The following is a 27402-nucleotide window of genomic DNA, read 5'->3' as shown; positions in this document are numbered from 1 at the left end:
TATGTGCCCAAACTAACTAGATTAGAATTACTATTATTCTTTACAAGAGAACACCAAAGGATCAGCATGAGGCTCATAGACCATTTCCATGGTCCAGAATGAAAATGCACCTAGCAATCTGGCCACTAGAGGGAGCTGTAGGTCCTCCTGCAGACCTGTGCAGCTAGACAGCCACTCAAGAGGCCTTCATGAAGGGATGTTTCACAGTTCCCACTTCTAAGAACCTGAGGGGAGTGGAACGGAGAATAAAATGGGGCTTCACTTAAAAATAATGCATACGTGCTAATCTTAAGTCAAGGAGGAGCTAAAAATAATGCAATGTGCACTTACAGAAAATTTTACGTTATTAAAATTTATACTGTATTTATTTTATAGCGTAAGGATATTTAAAAGATACCTCAAGAATTACAAAAGGAACAAGAAGATTCAGACAGTAACAACATGGGCATGCAAGGTTAGTGTGGAGACACAGAACAGAAAAGAAACACAGCCCAGAAGCAGGAGCAGAGAGAGACAAGCCACTTACAGAGCTCTAGTGTGCCAAATGCAAGCAGGAGATATGTGGGGCTATGAGTCTGAAATGTCCCCCACAGACGTCAATGTTAATACCTGATTCCCAGGTGGTGGCACTGTTTGGGGAGGTTGTAAAACCTTAAAGTGGCCTGGCCTGCAGAAATGGGTTGCTGCTGGCAGACCTTGAAGGCATATCTCTGGTCTGGCCGGAGTCCTCTGCTTCCTGTCTAGTGCTAAGATGCAAGGAACCCATGCTGTTCCTGCCTACCGCTGTGAGTGCTTCCCCACTGTCCTTGCCAGGGGTCTTCTGAAACTGTGAGCCGCGATAAGCCTGTCTTCTCTCAAGTACCTCTGTCAGGCATTTTGACCCAGCAATGAGAGAAGTAACGAATACAGAGAACAAGTGGATAACTGTTTTCATGGACGTGGTGTCCTGGCTCAGTGTGGGACTGCAACCAACAGAGAAGACATGTCTCCTACACAGATGAACCTGAAGGCCAGGAGAGGGGAAAAAAAAAGATCTCACCTCGGTTGTTTAGTGCCACCACCGGGGAGGGACCAATGTCAAGGCCTGTCTGTATAGACATGTGGGTGCAGAGACTTGGGATATGGACCCAAGGAAACAGGAAGGAGACAGGTCAGTCAGGCAGAGGGAGAAGCTAGGGGAGATGCACGGCCACAATGACAGAGAAACAATGGCACTTCCGAGGTCACAAAGGACTGACGACAGCTGATTGGAGAAGCTGAGGGCTAGGTGTAAAGAACACAATGGAGGGCCTCATAACCAGCATTTGTATCAATGTCATCACAGCCATCCCTGGAAGACTTGCCGAGGATGGAACACAGCCAATGCTCAGTGGAAGGACAGAAAGAAGAAAGCAAGCCTGGACCTTGTAGTGGTTTCAATGAGAATAGTCTGCATAGGTGCATCTATTACAATAGTTGGTTTCGCCGGGCCCACACCTTTAATCCCAGCACTTGGGAGGCAGAGCCAAGTGCATCTCTGCAAGTTCAAGGCCAGCCTGGTCTACAGAGCGAGATCCAGGACCGGCACCAAAACTACACAGAGAAACCCTATCTCAGGGTGTGTGTGGGGGGGGAGGGGGAGAATGGTTGCTTTCTAGTTGATTAACTGTTTTGGAAAGGATTGGGAGGTGTGGCCTTGTTGGAGGAGGTATGTCACACTGGGGCTTTGAAGTTTCAAAAGCCAAAACTAATCCCAGTTGGTTCTCTCTCTGCTTCTTCCTTGTAGATCAGATATAAATTCTTAAACTACTGCTCCAGCACTGTGCTGCCTGTCTGCTGTGTGTGTGCCTGTCACGCATGTATGCGTGCGTGCGTACTTGCATGTATGCCTGCCTGCCTGCCATCACACTTCCCACCATGATGCTCATTGTAAGCAAGCCCTCAAGTAAATGCTTTTGTTATTAAGAGTAGCCTTGCTCATGGTGTCTCTTCAGGGCAACAGTAACCCTAATTAAGATGGACGGTAGTAGGGAAAGACCCCTCTCCAAACACTGAGGACCAGATGTGGTGACAAGAGGGACCAGTGAACTAACGACACTTGTTCCCAGAGTGGGTGTGAGGATGGATGGATGATTCCAGAGAAAGAAGAGCATGAAAGATTTTGACATTCCAGGCCAAGAAGCTGTAAAGACAATCTAAATCTTAAGTAGCAGAAATCTCATTTTTAGAACAGGATGGTCTGTCTATACACTTAATAACAAGAGAATACAAAGTTACACTCTGGGGAGCTTGCTCTAGAAAAAGAGAAATGTGCAGTTTCTATATCGTCAGGATACACTATATTCAAAATCACTTCACCTGAGCTGATGGGGTGGCTCTGTGGGTAAAAGGTGCTTTCCCCACACACTAGCAGCCTGAGTTCAATCCCTGGGACCCACACAAAAGAGGGAGAGAACTGACTCCATAGAGTTGTCCTTTGACGTCCATGTAGACACATCATACGTATGCATGCACATGTAGACACATCATGCATATGCATGCACATGTAGACACATCATATGTATGCATGCACATGTAGACACATCAAACAACTAAGTCTTTGTTTTCAAGGAACTTTCACATTACTCTAAGAGAAGAGAGGGCGTCTTGACACAACCAATAATACTGCTTTCTGACTGAGTGTTGTTAAAAATGATTTTGCCCATTTTGATTTCTTACCCAACCCCTAACATTTGGAAGTCTTTCTTTTACACGTCTGTACTTTCTCACCATGAATGACGAATTGTAAGCATTGTAATGACCGTGATGTAAGATCATAATTGTACAAGAGGGGAAGCCCAACAACACACCTAGAACATGGAGGTAGGGGAATGAAAAGTGCCCTGGGGGCACCTTCACCACCCTAGCCTCTCTGAACCACACGGGAACACTCACTAGAGTCAAGGCATATGTTTACCAATTGCGCTAAGGTCCCCCAGGAAGAATGCCAGCCCATTAATAATTTACTGGGCAGTTACAGATTGTGGATTCCTTATTAAACATTATTTGCACTAAGGTCATAAGTCTCCAAAAATATTTAGGAAGGAAGTCAGGCAATAATTTAATTTTAATATAGTTATATACCTACATCTGCTTATATGAACATGGATTCAACTTCAGTTATTATTCATATGTCTTATGTCACAAAGCAGTGAGAATAATTGTTTTCACTAAGATAAAAACACTTTGCAAATGTATCCACTATCCAGCATCTTCAATTCTGTAGTGTACATTGAAAAGTTTCATAAACTATATTTAAGCTTGCTGCCCCTGCAAAGAAAAATAAATAAAAGCTGTTGTAATATCTAGGACTCCAACTCCCTCATGCTCTAAAACTACCCTTTGTCATTCACCAGCAGAAGCTCCATTCAAGAGTTTAATTTGGAAATCATGACCAAATACTATTGACATCCTACTCCTGGTTCTAAATCTATCTGCTATAGAAAATCAATAGCCTGTACGATATACACTACGGCCTTTGGGCGACTGGCACACAGCCATGTCTATTTTTATTTAGTTGGAATTCCAGAAACAACAGACCCCAGTGAAAAGTCTCTAAGCAAGGTTTTCAACGACTTTCATACCCACATGGCTTTCACTCATGAAGCAAGCTAGAAAGAAATGAGCTCTCCTCCTCAAGGAAGATCATCAAAAGTAGAACCTTTTGTCCAAAGCCAGCCATAAAACATAACAGCATTTCTCTAACGCTCTCCACTTCTTTTCTGTGTAACAACTGGCCAAACAGAGATAAAGACCCTCGGCCCAGAGGGGTCTTGCCCTAAGCTCAAGGAGAAGGAATATTAAAACGGAGGGACCGAAAAGGGTCTGAAGAGACGGACCCTGCTGGGGTCTGGATCAGTCTGTTTCTAACCCAGACTCTCCCTGTCCAGCCACATTCTCCATACCATCCTGGCTTCACAAACCTGCCTTTGGGTTGTTGATCTTGGGGATCCATAGATTTCATTCGAATCATCAAGGGGAGAGTCAGTACTTTCCTACCATTTATAGATTGTCCAAATATGCTTTATGCTGCTGTCAAGAGGCTGTACGTCCTGCTAAAGCTCAGCTATCTAGCTGGCCCTTTATTGGAAGAAAATAAACAGACACGCGCGCGCGCGCGCACACACACACACACACACACACACACACACACACAAAGTGCAGTGGCTTCTGATTTAGATAACTGCATATAGTCCTCAGGAAAGGTTCTATTCTCCATTTAAGAACCTATTCTTTTATGTAAGGCTTTTAGTCTTAAAAATGGTTATCTTTCAAATTCTATTACAAAATAATTTCGTTAAGTACATGGCAATGCTTCTCGGTAGATTAAAGCTCCCAAGTCTAAGATAATCTGTCTGCCTCTCTGCACCCATCTACCTACCTATCTATGAGATCTGAGAAACACAATTGTTCAGGGGAGCTGAGGAGAGATGATTTAGTGAGTCAAGTATTTCTGGCACAATCCTGAGGATGAGAGCTCAGATTCCCAGAACCCACAGAAAAGCCAGGCAGGCATGGGAACTGGCTGTAACCCCAACAGGAAGACGGAGATGGGGCAAGCTGGAACCAGTGAGCTCTGAGTTCAACAAGAGACCCTGTTTCAATAAATAAAGAGGAAGGCACCCAACATCAACTTCAGGCTCTCAGGCACATGTACATATACACCCATCCACACATGTGAGCCCACACACATGCAAACACCACATACACAGACATTTTGCAATTCCAATGACAGGTTTCCAAAATGGGTTCTGTACTGTGCCTTCTTAAAGGCCCGATTTTGGGTATCGTGGAACACTGAACTTCAATAGTCCAAATGCAAGGCAGTTCCACAAACACCCCTCCCAAGGTTGGGTTGCACTCTAGTTATGGTATAGAGCAGTCAGAGTGGTGGAAATCCGTCACAGGCAGAGGGTGCACGCTTCCTGCCTCCTTGGGAGCGAATGAGGGAGCAGGATAGGATCCTTTTTCCCATCTCATCATAGAATTGCTCGGGCTGAAGCCTCTCAGCCCGTGCTCCTGAAGGTGTGGATGTTAGGTCTGTTTCTGCAATATAATATGACACTGCTTGTCATACACGCTGAGAAATGTTTGCTTTAGAGTCGCCTCTCAAGTTCGCAACTCTCCTGTTCCTTATACTTGAGTGTCTTATGTATGTGCTCACAGAGGCCAGACACTCAATGAAACTATGAGAAAAAGGAGGCGCCAGAGAGAGACAAGAGAATGGGCACCTAGCACTCCAGAAAGCACCATGCATGGCATTCACCTTCTACCCATGACTACGGTCACTCTACACTTGCTGCCTGTTAGGCTCAAGTCTGAACCCCACACAGAACTCCAGCTGCTTCTTCATTTTAACCACACCAACAAAATCTATGAAGTACCTACTGTGTGCCGAGCTTCTCCTATTCCTGAAAACACATCAGATTCTCAGCGACCACAATATCATCGCAGTTTAGAAATAAGAGAATGTTTCCTGTTGTTTTTGCAATTTTTTTAATCTTAATATAGTCATGGATCCGCGGGGGCGGGGAATGTGGGGGGGTGGAGGCAGGGAAATCAGGGGACACACTTCTGAGGGAAAGACTTTTACTCATAAACAACTTCAGGGATGATCTCCCCCTCCCCCCAAAAAACCCCACAACTCACAAAGAAGTATTTTTTAAGTGTCCAGACAGATATCCCCTGCCTTGTAAGAATGTACACCAGACACACCACAGCCTTCTCTCCATAATTCAAGATCTTTGGAAAGATCTACACTGATGGTATTGAGTACAGCAAGCCTGGGGGGTGGGGGTGGGGTTCTGACAGCCTAGAGACAGGCTGCCCTGGGTGTTCACCAACTTGCCACACTCCTTTACCTCCAGGAACCAGTGGGGCTGGGTGGTATGCAAAGCTGTGAGAGTTACATACTTTTAAAGGACATTGCATTCATTCAATAAAGACCAGGAAGTGAGCATAAAAATGTGAACAACTGCAGGGTTGTTACAGGGTAAGAAAAGGTATTTATAGCTGGGAGAGAAGATAACTGTCCTTTCAGGTCATTTTGGTGTTTTCCTGGGGTAGGGGCGGAGAACACGAACAGGTTCCTTAGGATTCCACATGAATCAGAGTAGAAACCATCTGCCTGATGCAGAGGTTTAAAGACAAACATATTTTGGTTCAAAGGTCATTAGCTTTGCAGACGCTGTGGTTCTCAGCAATGCCAATGGCCCCCAGAGGGAAATGGAGGCTGGGGAAGAGTCTACAGGCCCTACACACAGGCTCTGGAGATGTCAGTCAGCTCTGGCTACTCAAGAGACACTTGTGCAGGAGGAAACACCAAATGCAGGCTCAGCTGTGCCGCCAAGGATTGCCAGTGTAAAACAGGAAGGATGAGACCCAAAGGCCTCAGTGAGTTCCACCTAGAGGGGAAATCCAGAACTGACCTCCTGACATGGACCCTCACACCGACCCTAGCCTGGAGTGTCTAGATCACCACAAACTCCGAGAAACCTGGAAATCTGGGTTTTTAATACAGAATCTTCCAAAGGTTGGATCAGAAATTTTTTTTGTTAGAACACCACAAGCAAATAAACATACCCATCAATTTCTTCTATTCCATGGGGATTACCAGTCCCCACTCTAGCCTGAATGCTATCCTACAGGTATTTATGACTGATCAAGGGGGACTTCAAGGTACTTACAGCCAAAATCAAAGAAGGTGGGTTATCTTATATGATATTTTCAAAAGGGTGCAAACAAACAAAAAAAACCAAACCAAACAAACCACCCATCTTTGGGGACAAAACAAATTAATATTTTAGATCTGCATAAATATTACAAAATATAGCCAATACATCACCTCACTGATTAATTACTTGCTGTCGTTTTAGAGAAAAAATATTTGACATTGGTGAGATCAAACTGTCCCCATAAAGACCCAAGAACCATCTTAAGACCTCTGCCAAGGGCAAGACCAGATAACTGTGCTGTATCACCTGTCCCCGGTGCTTAAATTCCTGTCTAATATGCAGGAAACACAGAAGAAAGGCGGCACTGTCACAGGTTGCTTCGGCTGTCAACTTCCCAGGGTCACTTAGGAAGGGTGGCCTATAGCTTTATCTATAGGGTATTTTCTTAATTGCTCATTGATGGAGGAGAGTCCAGCCCACGGTGCGCAGTGCCATTCCCTAGACAAGTGGGCCCAGGCTGTTTAAGATACCTGAACAAGCTGGAGAAAGCAAGCCTGTAAGCAGTGTTCCTCCATGACTTCTGCCTCAAGCTCTTACCTTGAGTTCCTGTCATGGCTTCCCTCCATAATGGACTTTATTGGACAAACACATTAATTCACTAATTGAAGGCATCACCAGGAAACAATCTGATGTGGTAAATCAGACAGCCTACCCGCCAGGTATTCAAAGGATGAGAGGAACTAGTCTAGACCAGAGTCCAACAGCCCTGAGGGTTAGATACAATATGAGCATCTCAATCCACTTTTAACAGCCTAGCTCAAAAAGGCACTTTAGAGACAGGGGAGTTTAGGTGATGGTGTTCATGAGGCAATTATTTTTAATTTTGTGAAGACAGTTCTGTGGTTCTACAGGCATTATTTGTTGATTTTGGGAGATATGGGCGGCAGCAGTTAGGGACTAGAATCGTGTTAACTGTAATTTGCCTTTGAATACTCTTGGGAGGAAATTGATGAAGCAAACAAAAGAAAATACTAACTTAGATCTAGATAGAGGAGCCCAAAGTGAGCTGGTGCCATAGGGATGAGGGCCTTTATTACAAAGGGATGTGGGCCTTTATGACATAGGGATGAGGGCCTTTATTACATAGGGATGTGGGCCTTTATTACATAGGGATGAGGGCCTTTATTACATAGGGATGAGGGCCTTTATTACATAGGGATGAGGGCCTTTATTACATAGAGATGAGGGCCTTTATTACATAGGGATGTGGGCCTTTATTACATAGGGATGTGGGCATTAAGGTCTCATGATTCTTAATCAGAGAATAGAGGGCATTTTCTACATACTATACTTCCAAAGGCCTTTAGCCCATTTGTTTCAAAATTCAAACTAGAAGATGCCAAGAGAGCAAATTATGGTGACCCCATCATGTACAAGTCAGTACTATGGGCTCATCACATATCACAGTGCCCCAGTCATGTACCAGTCAGTACTAAGGGCTCATCACACATGACAGTGGCCCAATCTTGTAAGGGCTCACCACACATGACAGTGACCCAATCTTGAAAGGACTCACCACACATGACAGTGGCCCAATCTTGAAAGGGCTCACCACACATGACAGTGGCCCCATCATGTACAAGTCAGTACTATGGGCTCATCACATACCACAGTGACCCAGTCATGTACCAGTCAGTACTAAGGGCTCACCACACATGACAGTGGCCCAATCATGTACAAGTCAGTACTAAGAGTTCACCACATACGACAGTAACCCAATCTTGTAAGGGCTCACCACACACTCTGACCTATGAAACATCTTTCAAAGTTCAGTAAGAAAACATGAAATCTCAGAGCTAGTCTGTTTTCATTTTAAAGAGTAGCTGCATTGTCTCCGATTCCTCTTCTCAAACTTCAAATCAAGAGGACCCCAAGGAGGGAAAGTTGGTAGTTATATAAAACTTCACCTTATTTGGTTCTTGCTTTACATCTATGACAAAAGGTCAGATGTCTAGAGCTTCAAGCTTGGCTGAAAAAGAACAGGTGTTCTAAGTTTAAAAGGGGAACTTCCAGATTATACTGGCAAAAGCACATCGATTCTAAATCTATCCGTCCCAGTTCAAAAAGCACCTGTCAGCTCCCATGGATTACAATGGGTAGTAGTTTGAATATGCTAACCAAGTACAGGATCCTATCATACACCTCAGTGTGGAAGATCTCTGCCAGTCACCCACGCTGATGACCCAGACCATGCCTGAACTTTCACCCCTCAAGAGTAGCATTGCACCCACCATGACTTACTGACTCCTCCTGCCTGCCTAGGTTCCTTCATCGGCAAAGTCGAAAAACAAGGAGGTATACTGTGTGTCAACAGTTCAAACCTTCAGTCCCAGGCACTTATGTGGCATTGGCTAGTGTGTGCATGGCCAATGCAGAGTCTTGTAACATGTAAGCAAACGACTAGCACAGACATTAATCTCTTAACAGGATAGCCCCCCTTCCATTCTTCAGACTGTACTTTTGTCAAGAAGCCCAATTGGGATCTGAAGAACAGGTAAGCCAAGGTGACCTAGGTAACAAATGCTAACACCTACCCAAGACCCTTATAAGTCTAAGTGCCCCAAAGGGGTCGGCTGCAAGCTGGATCAACCTGTCTACATGACCACTTTATGCTACGTAAAGGTATTTATTCATAGCCACAACGCCAAAGTCTTCAACTCTGCTGACTGCATGCCAAGACTCAAACTGAGGTCCAGGTACTGACCTCAGCCCAGAAGTCGAAGCTTCATTTCAGCTCAGGGTGGTCCCAGCGACACACAGGACCCCTCCCAAGGCCCCTCGAAGGGACCACAGCAAAGGCTTTTGACTACTAGCGTGAGGACAATCACGGGCTGCTGTGTCATCTGTGTGGGGCTGGTGTCCTCATGTGCTGTTGGTAGAATGAGCATGAGATCCTGTGACTCACTACCCTCCCACCTCATGGCTCACCTACCCTGACTGCGCACGTCACTGTGGTCAAACAGCGGGACCTGTGTCTGCCCCACCAGAAAGGATCTACAAGGGCTCCCTGGGTAAAGTGAGTGGCCTGCTGACCCCACCTGTAACTGCTGACCAAGTTCCTGAGGCTGCTTCTGTGTCTGCCTTGATTCTCAAGCAATGCTTGACTCACTTGCTTCATCTGAGCGGGATGATGGCCAAGGTGACCCACAGCACTTAATGTGCTCCCTCATCCATCTCTCACATCCTTGGCTCGCTCTTGACTCCTACTGCTAAGGGGTTGGGCCCTCCATTTCCAGCCCCAATTTGGCCTTGTTCATCCAGAGGGAGACTTCTGGGATCTACTATGACATGACTGAATCCATCCCTCTGTGAGGTATAAAGTAGTAAGTTTCCACAAATGTCGGTACCAAATACTCGCTTCCCCGCCTGCCCATCATTCCTTTGCCTGCCAGCTTTGAGCCTGCTCCCCTTAGCCTCCTCTCTCCACACTCACTTGGCACGTGACTTCTGGTGAACTTCCTCCGCTGTGTCCCCAGAGCCCCTGTGTGAGAATCACAACAGGAACTTCCCCTGAATGCTCCAGGGAGGAGGCTAAGGAGCCCACAGAACCTCTAGGAGGAAGAAAACACCCATTTTCCAGGCTGGCAACCCTGGGCCACTGGACACTCCAATCACGCTGCACCTAAGGAGTTCGAGTCCATGTACTGACCCCAGTCACATGCAAGATTCCTGGGCGTCTGACAGGGATGAAACAAGGCTGCAGCCTCTAAAGACATCGGCTTTGCGAGGTGAAGAGCTGGAGGCTCAGGAACGCACTGGAGACCAAGGACAACAGCTGTTCCACCTGCTTGGGCTATGGGAGACATCACAGGACCTCCACAGGCATGCTGCCGTCGCTACGGGCCAATGAGGAAGAAACAAGCGAGCCGCTACCACAGAGGATGCAAACAGATTCCAGGCCAGGTGAAAAGCAGCCAATACAAGAAGCAGCAACTTCAGGGCACATTCAGAATCTGGAGCGTTTCCAATAACACAGGAGAAGGGTTCAGGGAGTAGAGGAAGAGATGGAGCAGACCCAGTTCACAGACTTTTAAGTTATTTCTTAGGGTCTCTAGGGTCTGTAGCAAGCCCTGGGAAGTGAAAAATAAAGTGTGTGCCCGGCCATCAGAAGCGAAGCTGGCAATGCTGCCAGGTAAAGGGCTGTGGGGAAAACTTAGTCAGTACAGAGAATGCCACCCAAGCATGAGGTCCGGAGGTCAAGTCCCAGAACCCATGCCAAAAAAGCCAAGTGTGATGTACTTGTAATCCCAGTGCTGGGGAGGTGGACACAGTTTGGATCCCTGAGGCTTGCTGGCCAAAGGAATCACAAACACACACACACACACACACACACACACACGCACGCACGCACCGCACGCACGCACGCACGCACGCACGCACGCACGCACTTGCGCCAGCCAAGGTTGGATGAGGCCAAGACGGAGCTGCAACCCCCAGCTGGGACAAAGACTCTCAGAAGCAGCCGGGCTTCACCCTGACCCTGCAGTGGCTAGAACCGCTGTTTCCTGGTGTTTCCTGGGCCTCTCCCATGTCCTCTCACTTTCTTAAGGATTAGACTAGCTTTTGCTCTGCACTGTTTGGAGCCAGGCATGGCAGTACGTGCCTGTAAAGCCCAGTCCACGGGAGGCAGAGGCAGGACAGACAAGAGCTTCAGGCTAGACTTGCCAACTGAATGTAGCAAGACTATCTCAAACCAACAATGAGTTTCGAGGGGAGGGGGGAAAAAAAGTCACAGAACATTTCTGTCATTGTAGAGAAAATAAAGACTGGATGCCTGTGACCCAGGGTGACAAAGACTCCATGTCTACCATATGGACATCCCATTCTACGCAGCACTGACTTCAGACAGAACTGTCCCAATTTTAGATGAAGAACTATGTGACTGTCCTTTTCCGTCCCTCCAGGTGAGGCTGGCAGGGAACCCCTCACCTCTATTGCTGCTGTTCCTCACGTGGGCAGCCCGCACCCCTGCTCAGACAGCCGATCTGCTCTGAACAAAGGCTCTTTGGAATAGACTTGGACTTGGCTACAGTGGAGATGAAACACAATCTCGTATCCTAAGTGCTGGCCTGTGTCCTGGGGCACCGACAAGGAGAAGGACCTCTCGGCACAGGCCTCTTAAGAGAGGATTGGTGAAGTCCCGCTGAGGCCGCCAGAGTGCAGCTCTGCCAACACCAGGTCTTAGATCCTCGGGCAGCTGCCATTACCGACTGCATGAGAAAGACAAAGGGGGAGGAAGTACTCTACTTCTCCACAAGAACCCCCAAAAGTCACCATGCAGGCCAAACATCACGTGCGGTTGCCCTGGCCTCCCACACTGTTAGCCTCAGGCCAAGGAACGTCCACTGTTCTCCTTCCAACTCCTACCCTGACTTCTGCCTGGGAGATTGGCAACTGGTGAGAAGTGGGTTAGGGAACACTAAGGAGACAGGCTGGGGGTGAGGACGGGACACTTGCTGGTCCCAGGCTCTGAAGGATACAGTGGATGGCAGGGAATACATTGCAAAACCTGACCTTGTGCTTGTGACCATGGCCTAATGACACCTCAGAGCTTCCGCTGACCGATCACTGTGGGTTCTCCCTGGACGCCAGCCTTCCCCTGCGGGGTACAGTTATCTGTTTCCCGGACATGCCACGACACGGGTGGTTTTGAAAGATTTGTTAAGGTGGCAGGAAAGGGGATGAAGGCCATCAGGGAAATACAAAGTGATGAGACAAGTTATTGAACAACAGAGCAAACAAGTAAATTAAAAGTGGTGGGGGGAGATAAGGGGACCCCATAAAGGATAAGACCCCTGCACCCCAGAGTCTGGTTGAAGGGTCAACAATTTCAGTACATTAACATTTGCTTTGGAAGTCATCTACATAAGACAATGACAATACTCCTTGTACACAGTGATAAAGAATGCTAAAATAGCAATAGCCCATGCTTAAGGCCTAAGCACATATGACCAAGGACAGCTTTTATCCCTACCCACCTGAAAATCGCAGTTTTCAGAGACTCTCACAGAAAACGATGTATCTTTACCTCGCTGTACAAACCCTTGTACTCATGGTTTTATCAGGCTGTTCTCCTATCCGAGGCATCCCAGGAGCTACTCTATGATCCCAAAGTACAGAAGTAGGGGAGAGTCCTTAGAAACCCTTTGGGCCTAGTAACTTTAAAGTGCCCAAACCCTACCCCTGAACTCCTTTCTGTTAATCCTCCGGTTTACCTCTTTGTTAAAATATCTTCCTAACAGACTCCGACTCCAGGGCCAGGAGACAGCTCAGACAGGGCCTACCACCAGGCTAATAGTAGTTCCATGCCCAGGACCCAGATGATGGATGAGAGAACAGACTCCCACCAAGCTGTCCTCTGACCTCCACAGGCACGGAGGTTCCGAAAAGAATTCCTCAGGCTGTTGCAGGTGCCAGTACAGACTGGTGTCTCCAACCCAGGGCCCTGCTGTTCGGACAGTAAGAGGAAGATCCCAGAACAAGAGGCCAACCTGCCCCAGACTGAACTACCACTGCATCCTTCATCATCAGCAAACAGGAGAGGGGTTGGGAGAGGAGAAAGTGCTGGGGTGTTCCCATTTACTGGTCTAGAATGGAGGCGCACTCCATTCCTGGGTCCCTTTCTGGCACTGATCCATCAGGGACACCATTTGTCTTTCGAATTTGCATCTTCCTTTTTATCCATTTTCTACGAAAAGTCCCTATTTTCATACCAATAGGAAAAATTTAGGGCTGAAGTTTCCTGGGTTCCTCTAAGAGTCTGAGTTCAATTACATTTATAGTTTTAACTTCAGATCTTACTGACAAACTGAGAAACAGGATCACAATTTCATTTTTCCTGAGGTTTTTTGTTTGTTTGTTTTTTGTTTTTGTTTTTGTTTTTTAAGCTGAGGATAGATCCCAGGGCCTTGTACTTGCTAGGCAAGCACTCTACCACTGAGCTAAATCCCCAACCCCACAATTCCATTTTTCAAAAGTACTTTTTAAGAGTTACTTCAACTTTATGTATCTGAGTGTTTTGCATACGTGTGGGGTGGGGGGTGGGGTGTGTGTGTGTGTGTGTGTGTGTGTGTGTGTGTGTGTGTATACACTACTGGATGCCTGGTGGCTGAAGAGTTCAGAAGAGGGTGCTGGGTACCCTGGAACTGGGGTTATGGATGGTTGTGAGCCATCATGTGGGTTCTAGAAATTCAACCTGGGCCTCTGCATCTTCTCTCTAGCCCATGTTTCACTTTTCACAAAGGAGTTAGGTTAAAACCAGACAAAATCAAACCAAAACAAAAACAAAGAACTTAAAAGGCAAGGGGACTTTCTAAGTCCAACTTCTAAGAACAGAACTCTCCTGAGAAGGAGGAAACACAGCAGGTGTTCAGATGCCTGTGCTGAATAACTTAATATTAGAGACAAGTGAAAAGAGGATGAGAAAATCTCCAGATGGAAGGATGCTGGAAGGGTACTGATGTCTACGGCAGCTAAGGGGTTAAGAAAGCAGAGATGGGTGGTAGAGGGGCCCAGCAGATAGGACACTTGCAAGTCTGGCAGCCTGAGTTGTGGTTCCCCAAACTCACATAAAAGGTGCAAAGAGAGAACTCACTCCACAAAGGTGCCCTCTGGCTTCTGCATGCACAGCATAGCATGCCAGCGTGCGCACACAATTAAAAACAGTTTTTTTTAAAGATCATTGGAGCTGAATGGGAGCAAAGCAGGATATAAAGTGGTATTTTGATAGAGATGGAATTTGAGAACTCCAGGATTCCTGGAAATGGTGTCATTTCAGGTTGGTAGGAGTGGGGATTCCTGGAACTAGTGACGGGGTTGCCCTGGAAGGGAATAGGGGAAACATGGGATTTTCCTGTCCCCAACTCGGGTACAGGTTCCTCTTTACTGGTGCATAGACAGGTAGACAAAGGAGGAAAACCCTCTGAGTGGAATGTGCGTCTCTCGCACAGGCCACCTACCATCAGTGCCTCGATGATGGACTTTCAGACACTCGGGCTCGCCGGGACACGCCCAGAGAGCCTGTCTCCTGCTGGCTGTCCAAAGCACACAGAAGAAAGTCCTTTAAGCAACCCTCCAATATTTGCTTCGGTTTTATTGTTTCGATAATCTCCCTAGGTTTCATTCTGTAAACTCGCTATGACATGTGGGCGGTCGGACAACCGGGGTGTGACATTCACTGGCAGGAGATGGTTTCTCTGGGGTGTATGGGGAAGACAGGGAGTGACATGGGAAGAAGCCTCTTTAGGCAGGATCCCGGGTCAGGCAGAGGTACCGTCCTAAGATGGCCATAGGACAAAAGCATGCGGGGGGGGGGGGGGGGGCGCAACAAGAACCTGATGACATGGATCCTCAGCAGCCACACGCCCACTCTTGAGTTCACCCCACCACAAAATAAAAGGAGCCTCGGACAAGCGACAGTAGGCTGCCTACTCATTCTTCCAAAACTGCTGGACTTTTGGTGCACACGGTCAAATTACCTCAACAATAAATGATGAAGCTAGGCTTGAACACTTCTAGGTCTCAACTGGGCTAAAGCTCAAGAGCTCTGTGCCCCAAAGTCTGGCTCGAATCTTTTCAAGCCTTTTTACACCCTCATCCTGTCCCCTGCCCATAATACCCTACAGAGAGCCTAAGTGGCCAAAAAGGCCAGAGTACAGGGCAATACTGAAAACACAGGCATTAACGTGCACAGAAGGCTCAGGCTGCCACCCCGCCAGGGCGTCAGTGAGACAACAGTCATCGCTAGCATTACCCACGTCACCCCATCCCCGCACGCAGATTACATGTGTCAAGGGAAGCCAGGTCAAGAAACAGTATCTGCTTTTATGTTCCCCTAGTTAGGAATTAAAAGCACAAAACCAAGGAAGGCCACCCCTCAGCATCTGTGGAGAACTGGTTCCAGTTCTTCCATTGGATTCCAAATCTCAGATGCTCATGCCACGTATATACAATTTGACACTTTGGTATCTGCAAATAACCAATGCCTATTTTCCCATGTACTTTAAATCACTTTTACATCTCTCATAATACTTAACCTAAACACTACGTAATCAAGTGGGGATAAAACACTGTACACGTTCAACATCAACATCACTTCTCCCCCAAATATTTCTGATCTGGGGTTGCCAGAACCCATGGATCCACAACCAGCAGATGTGCTAAAGATAAGCAGAGCCATATTCCCAAACTGAAGAAGGAGGAAAACCTCACTAGAATCTACTATCCTCAAGCAGTCAGCCTACATGGGAGCACTGGCTAATTACCATGGTGATACAGTTAAGAGATCACGGTTAGATACTCATGCAAACACTACCCTTGGCTCTCTGCATCACCATCAGGCACTAAACCAAACTCCCAGGTGCCTCTGCAGAAGCCTTGTGGGTGGTCCAGATGCACACCTAAATTTGAAAAGGATTTACCTGCCAGGCCTTCTGGCTCAAGACTATTAATTCTAGCATTCAAGGGGCAAAGGCAATAGGACCATGAGTTCAAAGCCAGTCTAGGCAACATGGTGAGCCCCTGCCTCAAAAGAAAAAGTAAAAGGGGGCTGGGGATGTCTTTAATTGTTGAGCACTTGCCTAACATGCACAAGGCCCGAGGTTCAATCCCCAACACCACTCACCAAAAGCTCACCAACTTCTCCAGCAGCCCACAAAGAAAGAAAACGAAAAAGCAAACATACCTGGCTCCAAATATGTCCTTTTTGGCGAGGTCAATTCCAGAAACAACTTTTACTCTGAGAATACGGGATTCTCCCTGTTGGAAAAAGGATGGGAGAATATTGAGGTTAAAACGAATCTTTAACAGACAACTCTTTCAACTAGAAGCTTCAAGTGGGTAACTTCTCCTCAGTCCAACACTGAAATATACTTCACTTCATGCCCGGACAATTCCTGCTCACAGTCAAGTTCAGAAGGCAACGCAGCAGCTCTATAATACTAAGCCTCCAGCCAGGACAAGTTTCAGACCATCTCAGTCTACACAGTGAGGTGCAGGCTAGTTAGGGCTACATAAAGACAAGAAATCCAAATGGGAGGCTGGGAGGATGGCCTTGCAAGCACAAGGACCCGAGTTTGATCCTCAGAACCCACATAAAAGAACTGGGCATGGTAGGAGTTCATAATCCCAGTGTTGGGAAGGCAGCAGGAGGTGGATCCCTGGAGCTCACTGAACAGCAAACCTAGCTGACTTGCTGAATTACAGGCCAGTGAAAGACCTCATCTTTAATGAAAATAACAAAATAAGCAAATGGCATTTTGAGGAATGACATTTGATACACAATCACCATGAAAAAAGATGTGAAGATCATGGAAACGAAAGCATTCTGATTAATGAAGTACAAGTTCAATTCTAAGCAGGCAGGTCCTTAATATCAATTACTTCTGATATGTGAGGAAATATTGCCCAGCTGTACAAAGAACACAACCATAGGAGCCATTGAGGTAATATCGTCTAATAACCAGATACCAAAATCACTATAAATAATTCCTCCTTTCAAGTGCATGTATTTACAAATGTGGCCAGGGATAGAACAGAAAGAAGTTTTATGTAGTGGAATATTTCTTTTTTTTTTTTTTAAATGCTTTTCAAATTGCAGTATTAGCAAGCAAAGATAATTTCCTAGTTCTGATAAAAAGAAAAGGCTCATTCTGAAAGGTAACCTCAAACCAGTTAGTCAACTTTTAATCCATCTATCCATCCATCCATCCATTTCTTTCACTCATTCCAGCATCTTCTATGCATTGGGCACTGTACTTGATCTTCAGATAAAAACCAAAATAGCTTCCTAGGTCTACTGGAGTAATAGACACAATGCACTGGCAGCACGTGAAGGGCCAAAGGCTGAGGGACATCTGAGGATGGATGAGGAGGCAGAGGAGGACTGAGCCAAATCACAGAAGTCTGAATTTGGGTCACTATGAACATGAACTGAAATGGAGGACTGTATCCAACATGCCTCGTCAACCAATCAGATGGCCAGTGGGAGACAGACTGAGTCTGATTCAGAGACTTCAGAGCTAATCAGCACAGAGCTGGAGGTTGGTGTGACAGACAATGGTCTGCAGATAGTCAAGAAGAATAAAAGGAGGTAATGACTAGGAATGGAGCCCTTGGAACATGAGTTCTGCGTAGCAGGAGAAAAGCAACCAAAACTTCATCTGCCAAGGAAGTTAAGACCTAGGAAGAAGACCTACATGACCTCATAATAATGAAGTAGCAAGACCAAAAAAAAAAAAAAGGCAGATCAAATCTGGTACCAGGCCTTTGCTGATTAGCCACAGATATATACAGGCCAACTATAGCATGTGCTTAAGAGACACCTCAGGAGTCTTCCATTCCCACCACGAATACACACACACACACACACACACACACACACACACACACACACACACACACAATCTTCTGTCTTTCCCTGACATAAAACTGCTTCCACACAAACACAGAGAAGAATACAAACATGTCCTCTCTCTCTCTCCCTGACATAAAAACTGCTTCCACACCAATACAGAGAAAAATGCAAACATATAAAGGAAGATATTGTCAATGTGTCTGTGCTGGGGGTAACAGCTCAGTGGTACTTTCCTAGAACAGGGTTCATTCCCAAGCATGCCCAACAACAGCAGTGTTTCAGAGCCCCAAAGGGCTAATCAGGACAGGGAATGTAAGGCTAGACACATCAGGGATAATGAAGACACCATGGTACCTTAGTGTGACAGTCTCCCACACAGTTACCGACGTGCCTCTGAGTGCTGCTGGGATCGCCCTGAACTATCCCTTGTACACTTATAGACAAGAGGTCAAGAATTCTTCCTCTGGCACATAGTGTTCTGTAAGTGGAGACTCTTTTCTGTTTCTTCCCCAAGCTGTCCTTTGCTCCCGGTCACATGGTGCCTCCCAGAGCCTTCTCGCATTGAGGGATGTCACAGGAACTATTTTTTTTACATATGGATCAAAATCTGGTAACATACCTCTGCAGAATTCTTGACGAGAGCATGTGGCCTGCTAGTGCCCAGTGCATAAAAATGAAGAGGTAACCGCGTACCTACCAAATGAATGGGTCCATGCCTCCAAAGGGGGAAGGAGGAGCCTCAATGCTGGAGCCATGCTGAGGGTGAGGGGGTGGGGGTGGGAGGCAGGGGGAATGGAATCTGAGGATATCACAATGAATGGACATTGTTAAATAGGTGACAGACTCGTCCCAGGTGCCACTCAAGGGACGCCTGGCAGTAAGGGGAGAGATGACCCTGAACTAGAGAAGCAGGAACTTGCTGAACCTCTAGGGCTGCTACTTCTGTTCAACTCAGACACAGCTGTGGCAGCCTGAACCCTCGATGGTGGCTGTGGAGAGGGAGGGATAACAATGGAGCGCAAGGGACTAACGCTTGCACCTCACAGAACAGAAGATATGCACACACTGGCGAGAAACTGCTCACCCTCTTCTCAGAATTTCAGAAATCCTGGAGAGAGTCCTGCCAAGCACAGATTAGTTGATAGGGACCTTGACCAACCTGCAAGCAGGTCGGCAGAAAGCAGGGTGCTGGTCTCCTGCACTTGCATTCCCATTGAATGGAGGGTCCTACTTGGGCAGCCTACTTCCGAAATGAAGCAAAAATCAAGGCAACATTTACGTGAGTAAATGATGGAGACTCCGCTGAAAGAAAGAGGAAGCTAGAATTTTCTAAAGAAAATCAGTTCTTTCACTTAGTAAATGTGAGCACCTGTGCTTGGAATCTATCTCGAAATCTAAGGAAGATAAATCTCATTTATAAACCAATCCTTACAAAGCAAATCACGCCAGGCGTGGTGGTGCACACCCTGAATCCCTGCACTCAGGAGGTAGAGGCAGGCGAATCTCTGAGTTCAAGGCTGGCCCCATACTACAGAGTGAGTTCCAGGACAGCCAGGGTTGTTTGTTACACAGAGAAACCCTGTCTGGAGCCGGGGAGGAGGAGGATACAAAAGAACAGCAAATCACAGATAAGGATGGGGAGAAGGCACAATGAACAGAGGCGCTTGGCACACCAAATGTGAGGACCTGCACCCAGAGCCTTAGAGCCCAGGCACAGAGGCACACCTCTAATCCCAGCGCTCCTACTGCAAGACAGAGGTGGAGACAGAATCCCAGAAGCTCCAACAAGAGCAAGCATGTGTTTGCAGTGTTTTCAAACAAAGATGAAGTCTATTCTCTGGTCTCCACATGGGTACCATGGCACACATGCATGTAGCTACACACACACATAATCATGCACATGGACACATCACACACACACTGAAATATCTTTCAAGTCACAGGTAAATATAAAAACAAACAAAAAATAACTTGAGGGTTGACAGTCAAGACTCATTTTCATCTGAAAAAAAATTCAAAAAAAGCCTCTACAATAGGCAGCTAATTCCATACAATGAGCTATTCTACTATCATTTAAAGGGTATAAGGGCTGGAGAGACTCAGCCAAACTTGACAGCCTGACTTTGGATCCCTAGCACCCAATATACGTTTATTAAAAACAAACAAACAAACAAACAAAAAACCACCTCTGGGCACAGCACCACATGCCTACAATCTCAGTGATCAGAGAGTGGAGATAAGATGGATCCATGACAGATCCTAGCCAAACCAACTTCATGAGGGACCTAGCTCCAGGTTCAGAGAGAGACCTGGTCTCAAAGGTAAGCTGCAAAGTTATAGAGGAGACCCTACATCGACCTCACTCCTCCATGCATGTAGCTGCACACACATGTGCACACACATACATAAACATGTAATAAAGAGTGCTTGAAGTCCGAATCTAGAGTTCCAACCAGACCTTGAAGGAGGGAATCCCAGAGTCCATTCACTAACCACTGGGCCCTGGGACCAGGACCATGCAGACCTCGACCCTAAACCTTGCTCAAAAGACTCCCAGAGTCAGCTGCCTTCCTCGGCCTGCTCACCTACTGCCCACCCTACCACCATGACACTGATCGGGCATTGCCTGGAGTTTGAACCCAGAGTTCCAACCAGAACTTGGGATCGATAGGTTGCTCAGCCCTTATCAGAGACACTTCCTGCAACAGACGGGAATTAAAACAGACTCCTACAACTAGACAATGTGCAGGAGTGAGAGCCTTGGGAGCACTCGGTCCTAAAGAGGATGTCCTTATTCAGACTCCTCCCCTCAAGGCTCAGGAATCTATGCCGAAAAGAGGATTGCCTGTAAGAGGTGACGGAGGACGCCAAGGACTGTGCAGCTATGAACTCACAGAGCCTGCAGCAGCAGCACACCCAGGGCCTGCGTAAGATCCAGCCAGGCAGTAATCCCAGCGTGGAGAAGGGGAAGTGGACACAAAGCCCCACCCTTAATCAAGAAGCTGTTTGCAACTGATACCGGCTGGGAGAGGGAAAATCCGTTTCCTCCAATGGAGTGTCTCGGGCCTATCAGCCACACTCCAGGGCAGGCGCCATGCCTAGGGATAGCTGCCCAGTACAAACAGTACTCCATATGCATGTGTCAGGGGTGTGTGTGTGTGTGTGTGTGTGTGTGTGTGTGTGTGTGTGTGTTGTGTAGTTTTTGTTTCCCTTAAGAGAGAGAAAAAGTTGGGTGGATAGGGAGGCGGTGGAGGATTGGGAGAAACTGGGAGGAAAGGATATGACCAAACTCTATTGTATGTAATTCTAAAAACAACAACAAAAACCTATTTGTAAAACATGCATACTCACATGCACAGTATACTGTGATGTTGCTGTACCTAATGAGCACTTACTGAATACCCACCATGTGCCAGATAACAGTACCGGGGGACAGAGATGTAAGCAAGACAGAGTTCCCGACTCAGACAACTCCAGGGTCAAAAAGAGGCAGAGGGACAGACTGGAAATACAGAGTGCCAGCAAGCGACACAATTTCTGAGGACGCTGGAGACATGCCAGCCATCGAAGCAACTGAGCAGGCATGGCCAGTGCTCAAGAAAGGCCACTCAGCAGAGAAGACACTTGAACGGAGACCTGGGCAGCAGTGTTGAGGAGTAGGAAGTTTCAGGCGGGGCTGACGGCAAACAAGCAGGCACACAGGGACAGGCCAGTTAATGTGTCTGGAAGGAAGGGCACTGGGGTGTGGTGGGGTCAGAGACCAGACGGGAATCCTTGGAAGAGGGTAGACATTACCCCAACCGTATGGTTGGAAGCAGTAAAAAAGTGGATGACTAACAGGACTGCCAGGGTAAAGAGAGCAGGGACAGAGGCAGAGAGCCTGGTGAGCTGCTGGCAGAGTGGAGACGCCAGACTGAGCAAACCCAATTATGTTCAGTGGGGCACGGTGGTGTGGCCCTATAATCCCAGTGCTCAGAGGCCGAGGGAAGTCAGTCATGGGTTCCAAGCCAGGAGGGATGGCACAGTTAAAACACTGTCTCAACAGCACAAAGTCACACACACACACACACACAAAAAAAAATCAACGTTCAAAATGAAGTGTCTGACTCCAGCCTGGTGTGGGGTGCACACCTTGATCCCAGCATTCCAGAGGTGGAGATAGGTGGATCTCTGTAAGTTCAAGACCAGCTTGGCCTACATAGTTAAGTTTCAGATAGCCAGAACTACATACAGACCTTGTTTCAGAAAAACAAACAACAACAAAAAGTTAAATAAGTAAATAAATAAATAAATAAATAAAAATAAAATAAAATAAAATAAAATAAAGTGTCTGGTTTAAAAAGAAAGAAAAATTGCCGGTATATGCCTTTAATCCCAGCACTTGGAAAGCAGAGGCAAGAGAATCTCTGTGAGTTCAAGACCTTACAAAGCCAGGACCATTACACAGAGAAGCCTAGTCTGGGAACAAACAAAAAACCAAACAACAACAACAAAAGAAAAAGAAAAATTAAAAATGAGTTAGTAGCCATGCAAGTTGTCAATAAATGGTTCGCCTTTCTCCTTTCTCCTTGACACACAGCTAGACTACATTTCCCAGCCTTCCTTGTGGTTAGCGACACATCACATGATTAAGTTCTGGCCAATGGAATGTGGGCAGGAATGATGAGGGCTTCTGCCAGTGATTCATAAACCATCCCTACAGGACAGGGTCTGTTTGCTTGCCCATGTCTCTGCTAAATGGAGAAGAGCATACAAGGTGGGCTGGAGGGGAAACTTCATGAAAAGAGGAAAGAGAAGCCCCCCAACATGACCTGCTGCCCCTCTCAGATCAGAGTCCCACTGAAAAGCAAAGGCTGACACAGCAGTGAGTCTGCCTTTCTATACAGCATCTTATTGTTTGTTAAAGGCAATGACCGGGCTTAAGTGACGGCTTAGCAACAAGGTGAGACTCAGAGCTGAGGATATCTGGTCCCACAAGATGGCAGTAGAGAACCAATTCCTGAGCTGTCCTCTGACCTCTGCACACCCATCCGACAGGCGCACAGTGCTCATGCACACAAAATTAAATATTTTTAAAAGTCAACGACTCATCTATGCAAGCAATATAAAAGATGCCAATAATACTGATGACCTCTGGTCAGTGGGTAACTTACATCTAGTTTACTTATAGTTTCTTTTCTTTTGAAACATAAATATTTCTTTAAAACAAAACAAAACAAAAACAAACAAACAAAAAGCCAAACGTTTGCTTGAGGATGTAGCTCCACAGAGCACTTGCACAGCCAGTACCACAAAGAATGGAAAGGGGAGACTTCAACTTCTTCAGAAGTCTCAGAATATACAAAAATAAATAAATGAATGAATGAATGAATGAATGAATGAATAAATAAATAAATGGAAATTTAAAAACACAAGTCACAGGTAAAGGACCCAAGTTCAGATTGCTGCATTTCTAAAATGAATAAACCCATGAGTTCTTGTTCTGTTCTGCCAACTCACAAAGCTATAGAACGGCGTTATTAGGAAGATGTGAAATCTTATGCAATATGAAGCCAGCAGCTGGGAGATGGGGAGGGAAAAGGGCTTTTCTTCAGCATTGTTTACAAGCAGCTGTCGTAACAAAGCTCGATTGCTCGCTCTCTAAAGTCCAAGCAAAGAGTGTGACTCTATAAAAATCATTTTTAAACAGTAAAGATTTCTTATCTTTGTTTCCTCAAAATGACAAACTTAAATACAGATAAGCAGCCGTCATCACTGAGCAGGGAAAAGGTGTGTGACTGACTAACTTACCACATGCAGTGGGCCCCGGGCTGAATGACTGTACTTTCTGAAGCATGTTATTACTTTCATAAAATCTATGCATGATATTTTGGTCCTTGTTTATGACTTTAGTGGAATCAAATATTTAACTAAGGTGGCCTGGCTTTGACAATAAAAATATTATTCAAAGACATGATGCACAATGCAGAAAGAAGCAGGCAGAGAAGAGGCCAGGCCAAACACAACTTTCCATGTCTCTTCCTGTAATTAATGTACTGTCCTGCTGTTATACAACGGAGGCGATTCCAGATACTTTCTATGTGTGACTTTCCTGAGCACCAACTTTACTAATGTTTTCATCAAGATCTGGATCATAATATCATGCCCAAACCACATATCACAGAGCAGAAGGCTCCTAAGAAGCAGGTGGGATTCAGAAGGCTTGTCTGATGGCAAGTGTTTTGAATGCTCTCAAACGATGTGTAAGTGGTACTAGATGATGTCCACCCACAAAGTCTCTGAAATACCACATCCATCAAAATTACACACCTTTGAATTCTACTCAAAATGCCCAATGCTGGGACCTGCCTTTTCCATTATGACTTTTCCCTTAGACAGTGACTCCTTCCTTATCTATTCGAGTTATCTACAACAGCAGCTGCTCTCCCTGAAAGAATGTGATAGCTGGGCTGGGAAATCACGTTCTTCCTTCATGGGGGAACCAGTATAAGGCCAGGTTTCACATACACCAGCTGTCCACACAGATAAGGAAGTCCTAAGTCAGGGATCTCACTATCTTGGTCATTATCCTCTGAATTATTTATGTATGTCGTCCCTACACTATAATATATTTGTAATTCTAGTTGGTACCAGTGATACAATGGGGCCACATGTGGACGAAAAGAGACCACCAACACCATTCTCAACCACAGAATGCATTCACGTCATGCAGCTTTAGTTACTTTTTAGAAAGAGTAAGCTAGCACATAGAAGTACCTGAAAGGTTATCATTCATCTTTGTATCCCTGCCCCAAATCTCAGACAAGATTTTGTGTTATGTATTTCTGGAAGACTTTGTTAGATTTTTGTTTGTTTGTTTGTTATTTGTTTTTTAAGAGTAGTTCCAGGGTCACAGCCAAGGTGAATGGAAGGTACAGAGATTTCCTACAGGCTACCTACTTCCCTATGACACTCATGTAGAGCCTCTCCCACCATCAACTTCCTGCGTCTGTGATGCACTCGTTACACTGATGAAACTATGAAATTACGTCAGTATCATGCAGAATATTCTGCACAATGTGTAGCCAATGTGTGTGTACAAATAAGTAACAGCCCTTCCCTACCTACATTTTAAAGAAGATCCCTAAATATCCCCTCCCTATATCATACACATTTCTGTCACAGCCAATTCTTCTGTATCCTGTCTCGTCCCTTTTTGTCTCCTCTACCCTAATTCCTACCTTCTTCAACCTAATTTCAACTCTTCATTTCATTTCAGAAACATTCTGCCAGCTCTCTGTAACTTTTTTTCCTCAGTTCTCCACTCTGTCTAAGGAAGCTAACTACTGTATTCAAGGCACAATACCAGCACCAGGGAGGCACACATCACAGAACAAGGTGCATCGCTCTGTCCTTCTACAATCAGCTGAGGAGGTAAATACAGGCACTGCCATCTCTTCCATGGGAGTGGCTAGAGGTGGAAAGGGTCAGTGGTAAGGAGAAAGGTACAGAGTGGAAAGTGGAAAGTCCCAAGGCCTGGACTACAGATCTAGATCTAGCTCAAAAAGTAACGATGGATGACACCAAGTCCCAAGGCACGGGACTATGCCCTATGGCTGTCAGCCATGATTAGTCCAACATAGGACACACGGTCAAGTTCAGTCCTACAACGCTGTGCAGCTGCAGGACACGGGTATCTGAAAAAGCCACAGGAACTTCAGGGCTCCATACAAGGAGAACTTCTTGGTTAGAGAACAGCATCCTCACACCGAGTAGGCACAGCTAACAAATATGGGAAAGGAAGGGAACGGCTCTTCAGAGCAAGGCTGTTCTTGAATGGAACTGCCCAAGAGGACTCTGCCTTTCACAAGCTGTGTAGGAAACATTGAAGACATGCCAATGGATTCCTGGTGCTCTTCTCTCCATTCCCCACAACCCACAACAGCAGAGGCCTCGGGCTGAATAACTCTTTTCCTGTAGAATAGAGAGGGCGTAACAGAATGTGACTTTGAAGAATAGGCGGTAAGACACTCATCTCACCCTGCCACCACACAAGGGGACAGAAACAGCTACCATGTTATGAAAAGTTGGTATGGAGAGAGACTAACTACAGGCAAGAGGCTGAGCCCATGCTAAATGTTAAACACAGAATCGTCCTCAGAGGCCAATGTGTAAAGGCTAGGCTTCTCAACCTATGGCAGAGCTGTGAAGGGAAGGGACGTTTAGGGGGTGGGGTCAATCAACTTTGTCCACTACATACCCCCCACCACAATGCACTACATCACCACATGCCCGAAACAAGGAGACTGAAACTTCCCAAACTGAGGACTACATACATATATACATCACACACATATATTTCCTTTTCAGGTTGATTATTTCAAAGTTTTGGTCACAGCAACAGGAAGCTAACACACATAATAGTTAATCCTCAGTTTCAGTCTTCAATGTGAGAATTATTGCAGGAATGTGGACACGCTCTTGTGTGGGGGGGGGTGTAAAAAAGAAGAGAAGGGGAGAGAGGATTAGAACTTAATGTGTCAGCACTGCCCTGTGGGACTCAGCGACCTGAGACCAGACTCATCTAACTGCATGTTCACAGACCAGCTTGCCTGCAAGCTCATAGCTCTGGAGCCCAGTGACAGTGATAGCCTGCTGCGTGCATACAAGTCAAAAATCACTGTGCACATTTAAGTTAACAAGTGTGACAAAGCCTGAGAATGTGGGCCAGCAAGATGGCTCCATGAGCATGCTGCCAAACCTGACAACCTGAGTTCAATTCCTTGGGCCCAACATCTACCAAGCTGGCCTCTGAGCTCCACACATGCACCATGGCACATGCAGGCCCACACAATAAACATAATTTTTTTAAAAAAGAAAAGACTGGAAACTGTCTGTTGAGTCCAGCACAATAATGAGGTCACCAAGTCAGCGACAGTATTCACAGAAAGAGGAAGCAGGGAGCAAGAAAACAGGTAAAATCCCAACTGGGGCTATTGACCCTTTAAAAACAACTCTTGACGCTCTGGAAAATTTTCAGAGGAAAAGGGCTGGCAGGAAGCTGGAACTGAAACTCCAGTTGACTAAAACCTGTTGAGGGAAGAGTGTGACTGTCTCCACGCTACCACGGGACCCTCAAAAAGAAGGTGAAGCCAAGCACACCGCATGCTGCAGGAGAAACCAAACACAAGACAAGAGAAGGTAAGTGGTCTTCCGGGAACTGATGGCGTCCTGGGAGGGTGCACCAGCCACAGCCACAGCATCTGCTTCAGCAAGGCTCTGTGGCTATAACCGACAAATTCCTGCAGTGCTGCTCTC

General features: G+C 46.2%; 1 protein-coding gene across 4 annotated transcripts in view; it reads right to left on the bottom strand.

Annotated features, from left to right (window-relative positions):
* Positions 1-27402, bottom strand: part of Nedd4l (NEDD4 like E3 ubiquitin protein ligase) — a 328817-nt gene that overhangs the window by 196751 nt on the left and 104664 nt on the right. For all 4 annotated transcript variants that reach the window (XM_036204597.1, XM_036204595.1, XM_036204596.1 and 1 more), the window contains exon 2: positions 16435-16508. In XM_036204597.1, coding sequence (XP_036060490.1) covers positions 16435-16508 — 74 coding nt within the window. The remainder of the gene's footprint in view (positions 1-16434; positions 16509-27402) is intronic.

This window comes from Onychomys torridus, chromosome 13, assembly GCF_903995425.1.
Source record: "Onychomys torridus chromosome 13, mOncTor1.1, whole genome shotgun sequence".
NCBI classification, from domain to species: Eukaryota; Metazoa; Chordata; class Mammalia; order Rodentia; family Cricetidae; genus Onychomys; species Onychomys torridus.
The sequence above is the reverse complement of the archived record's forward strand: the minus strand, read 5'-3'. Positions and strand labels throughout refer to the sequence as shown.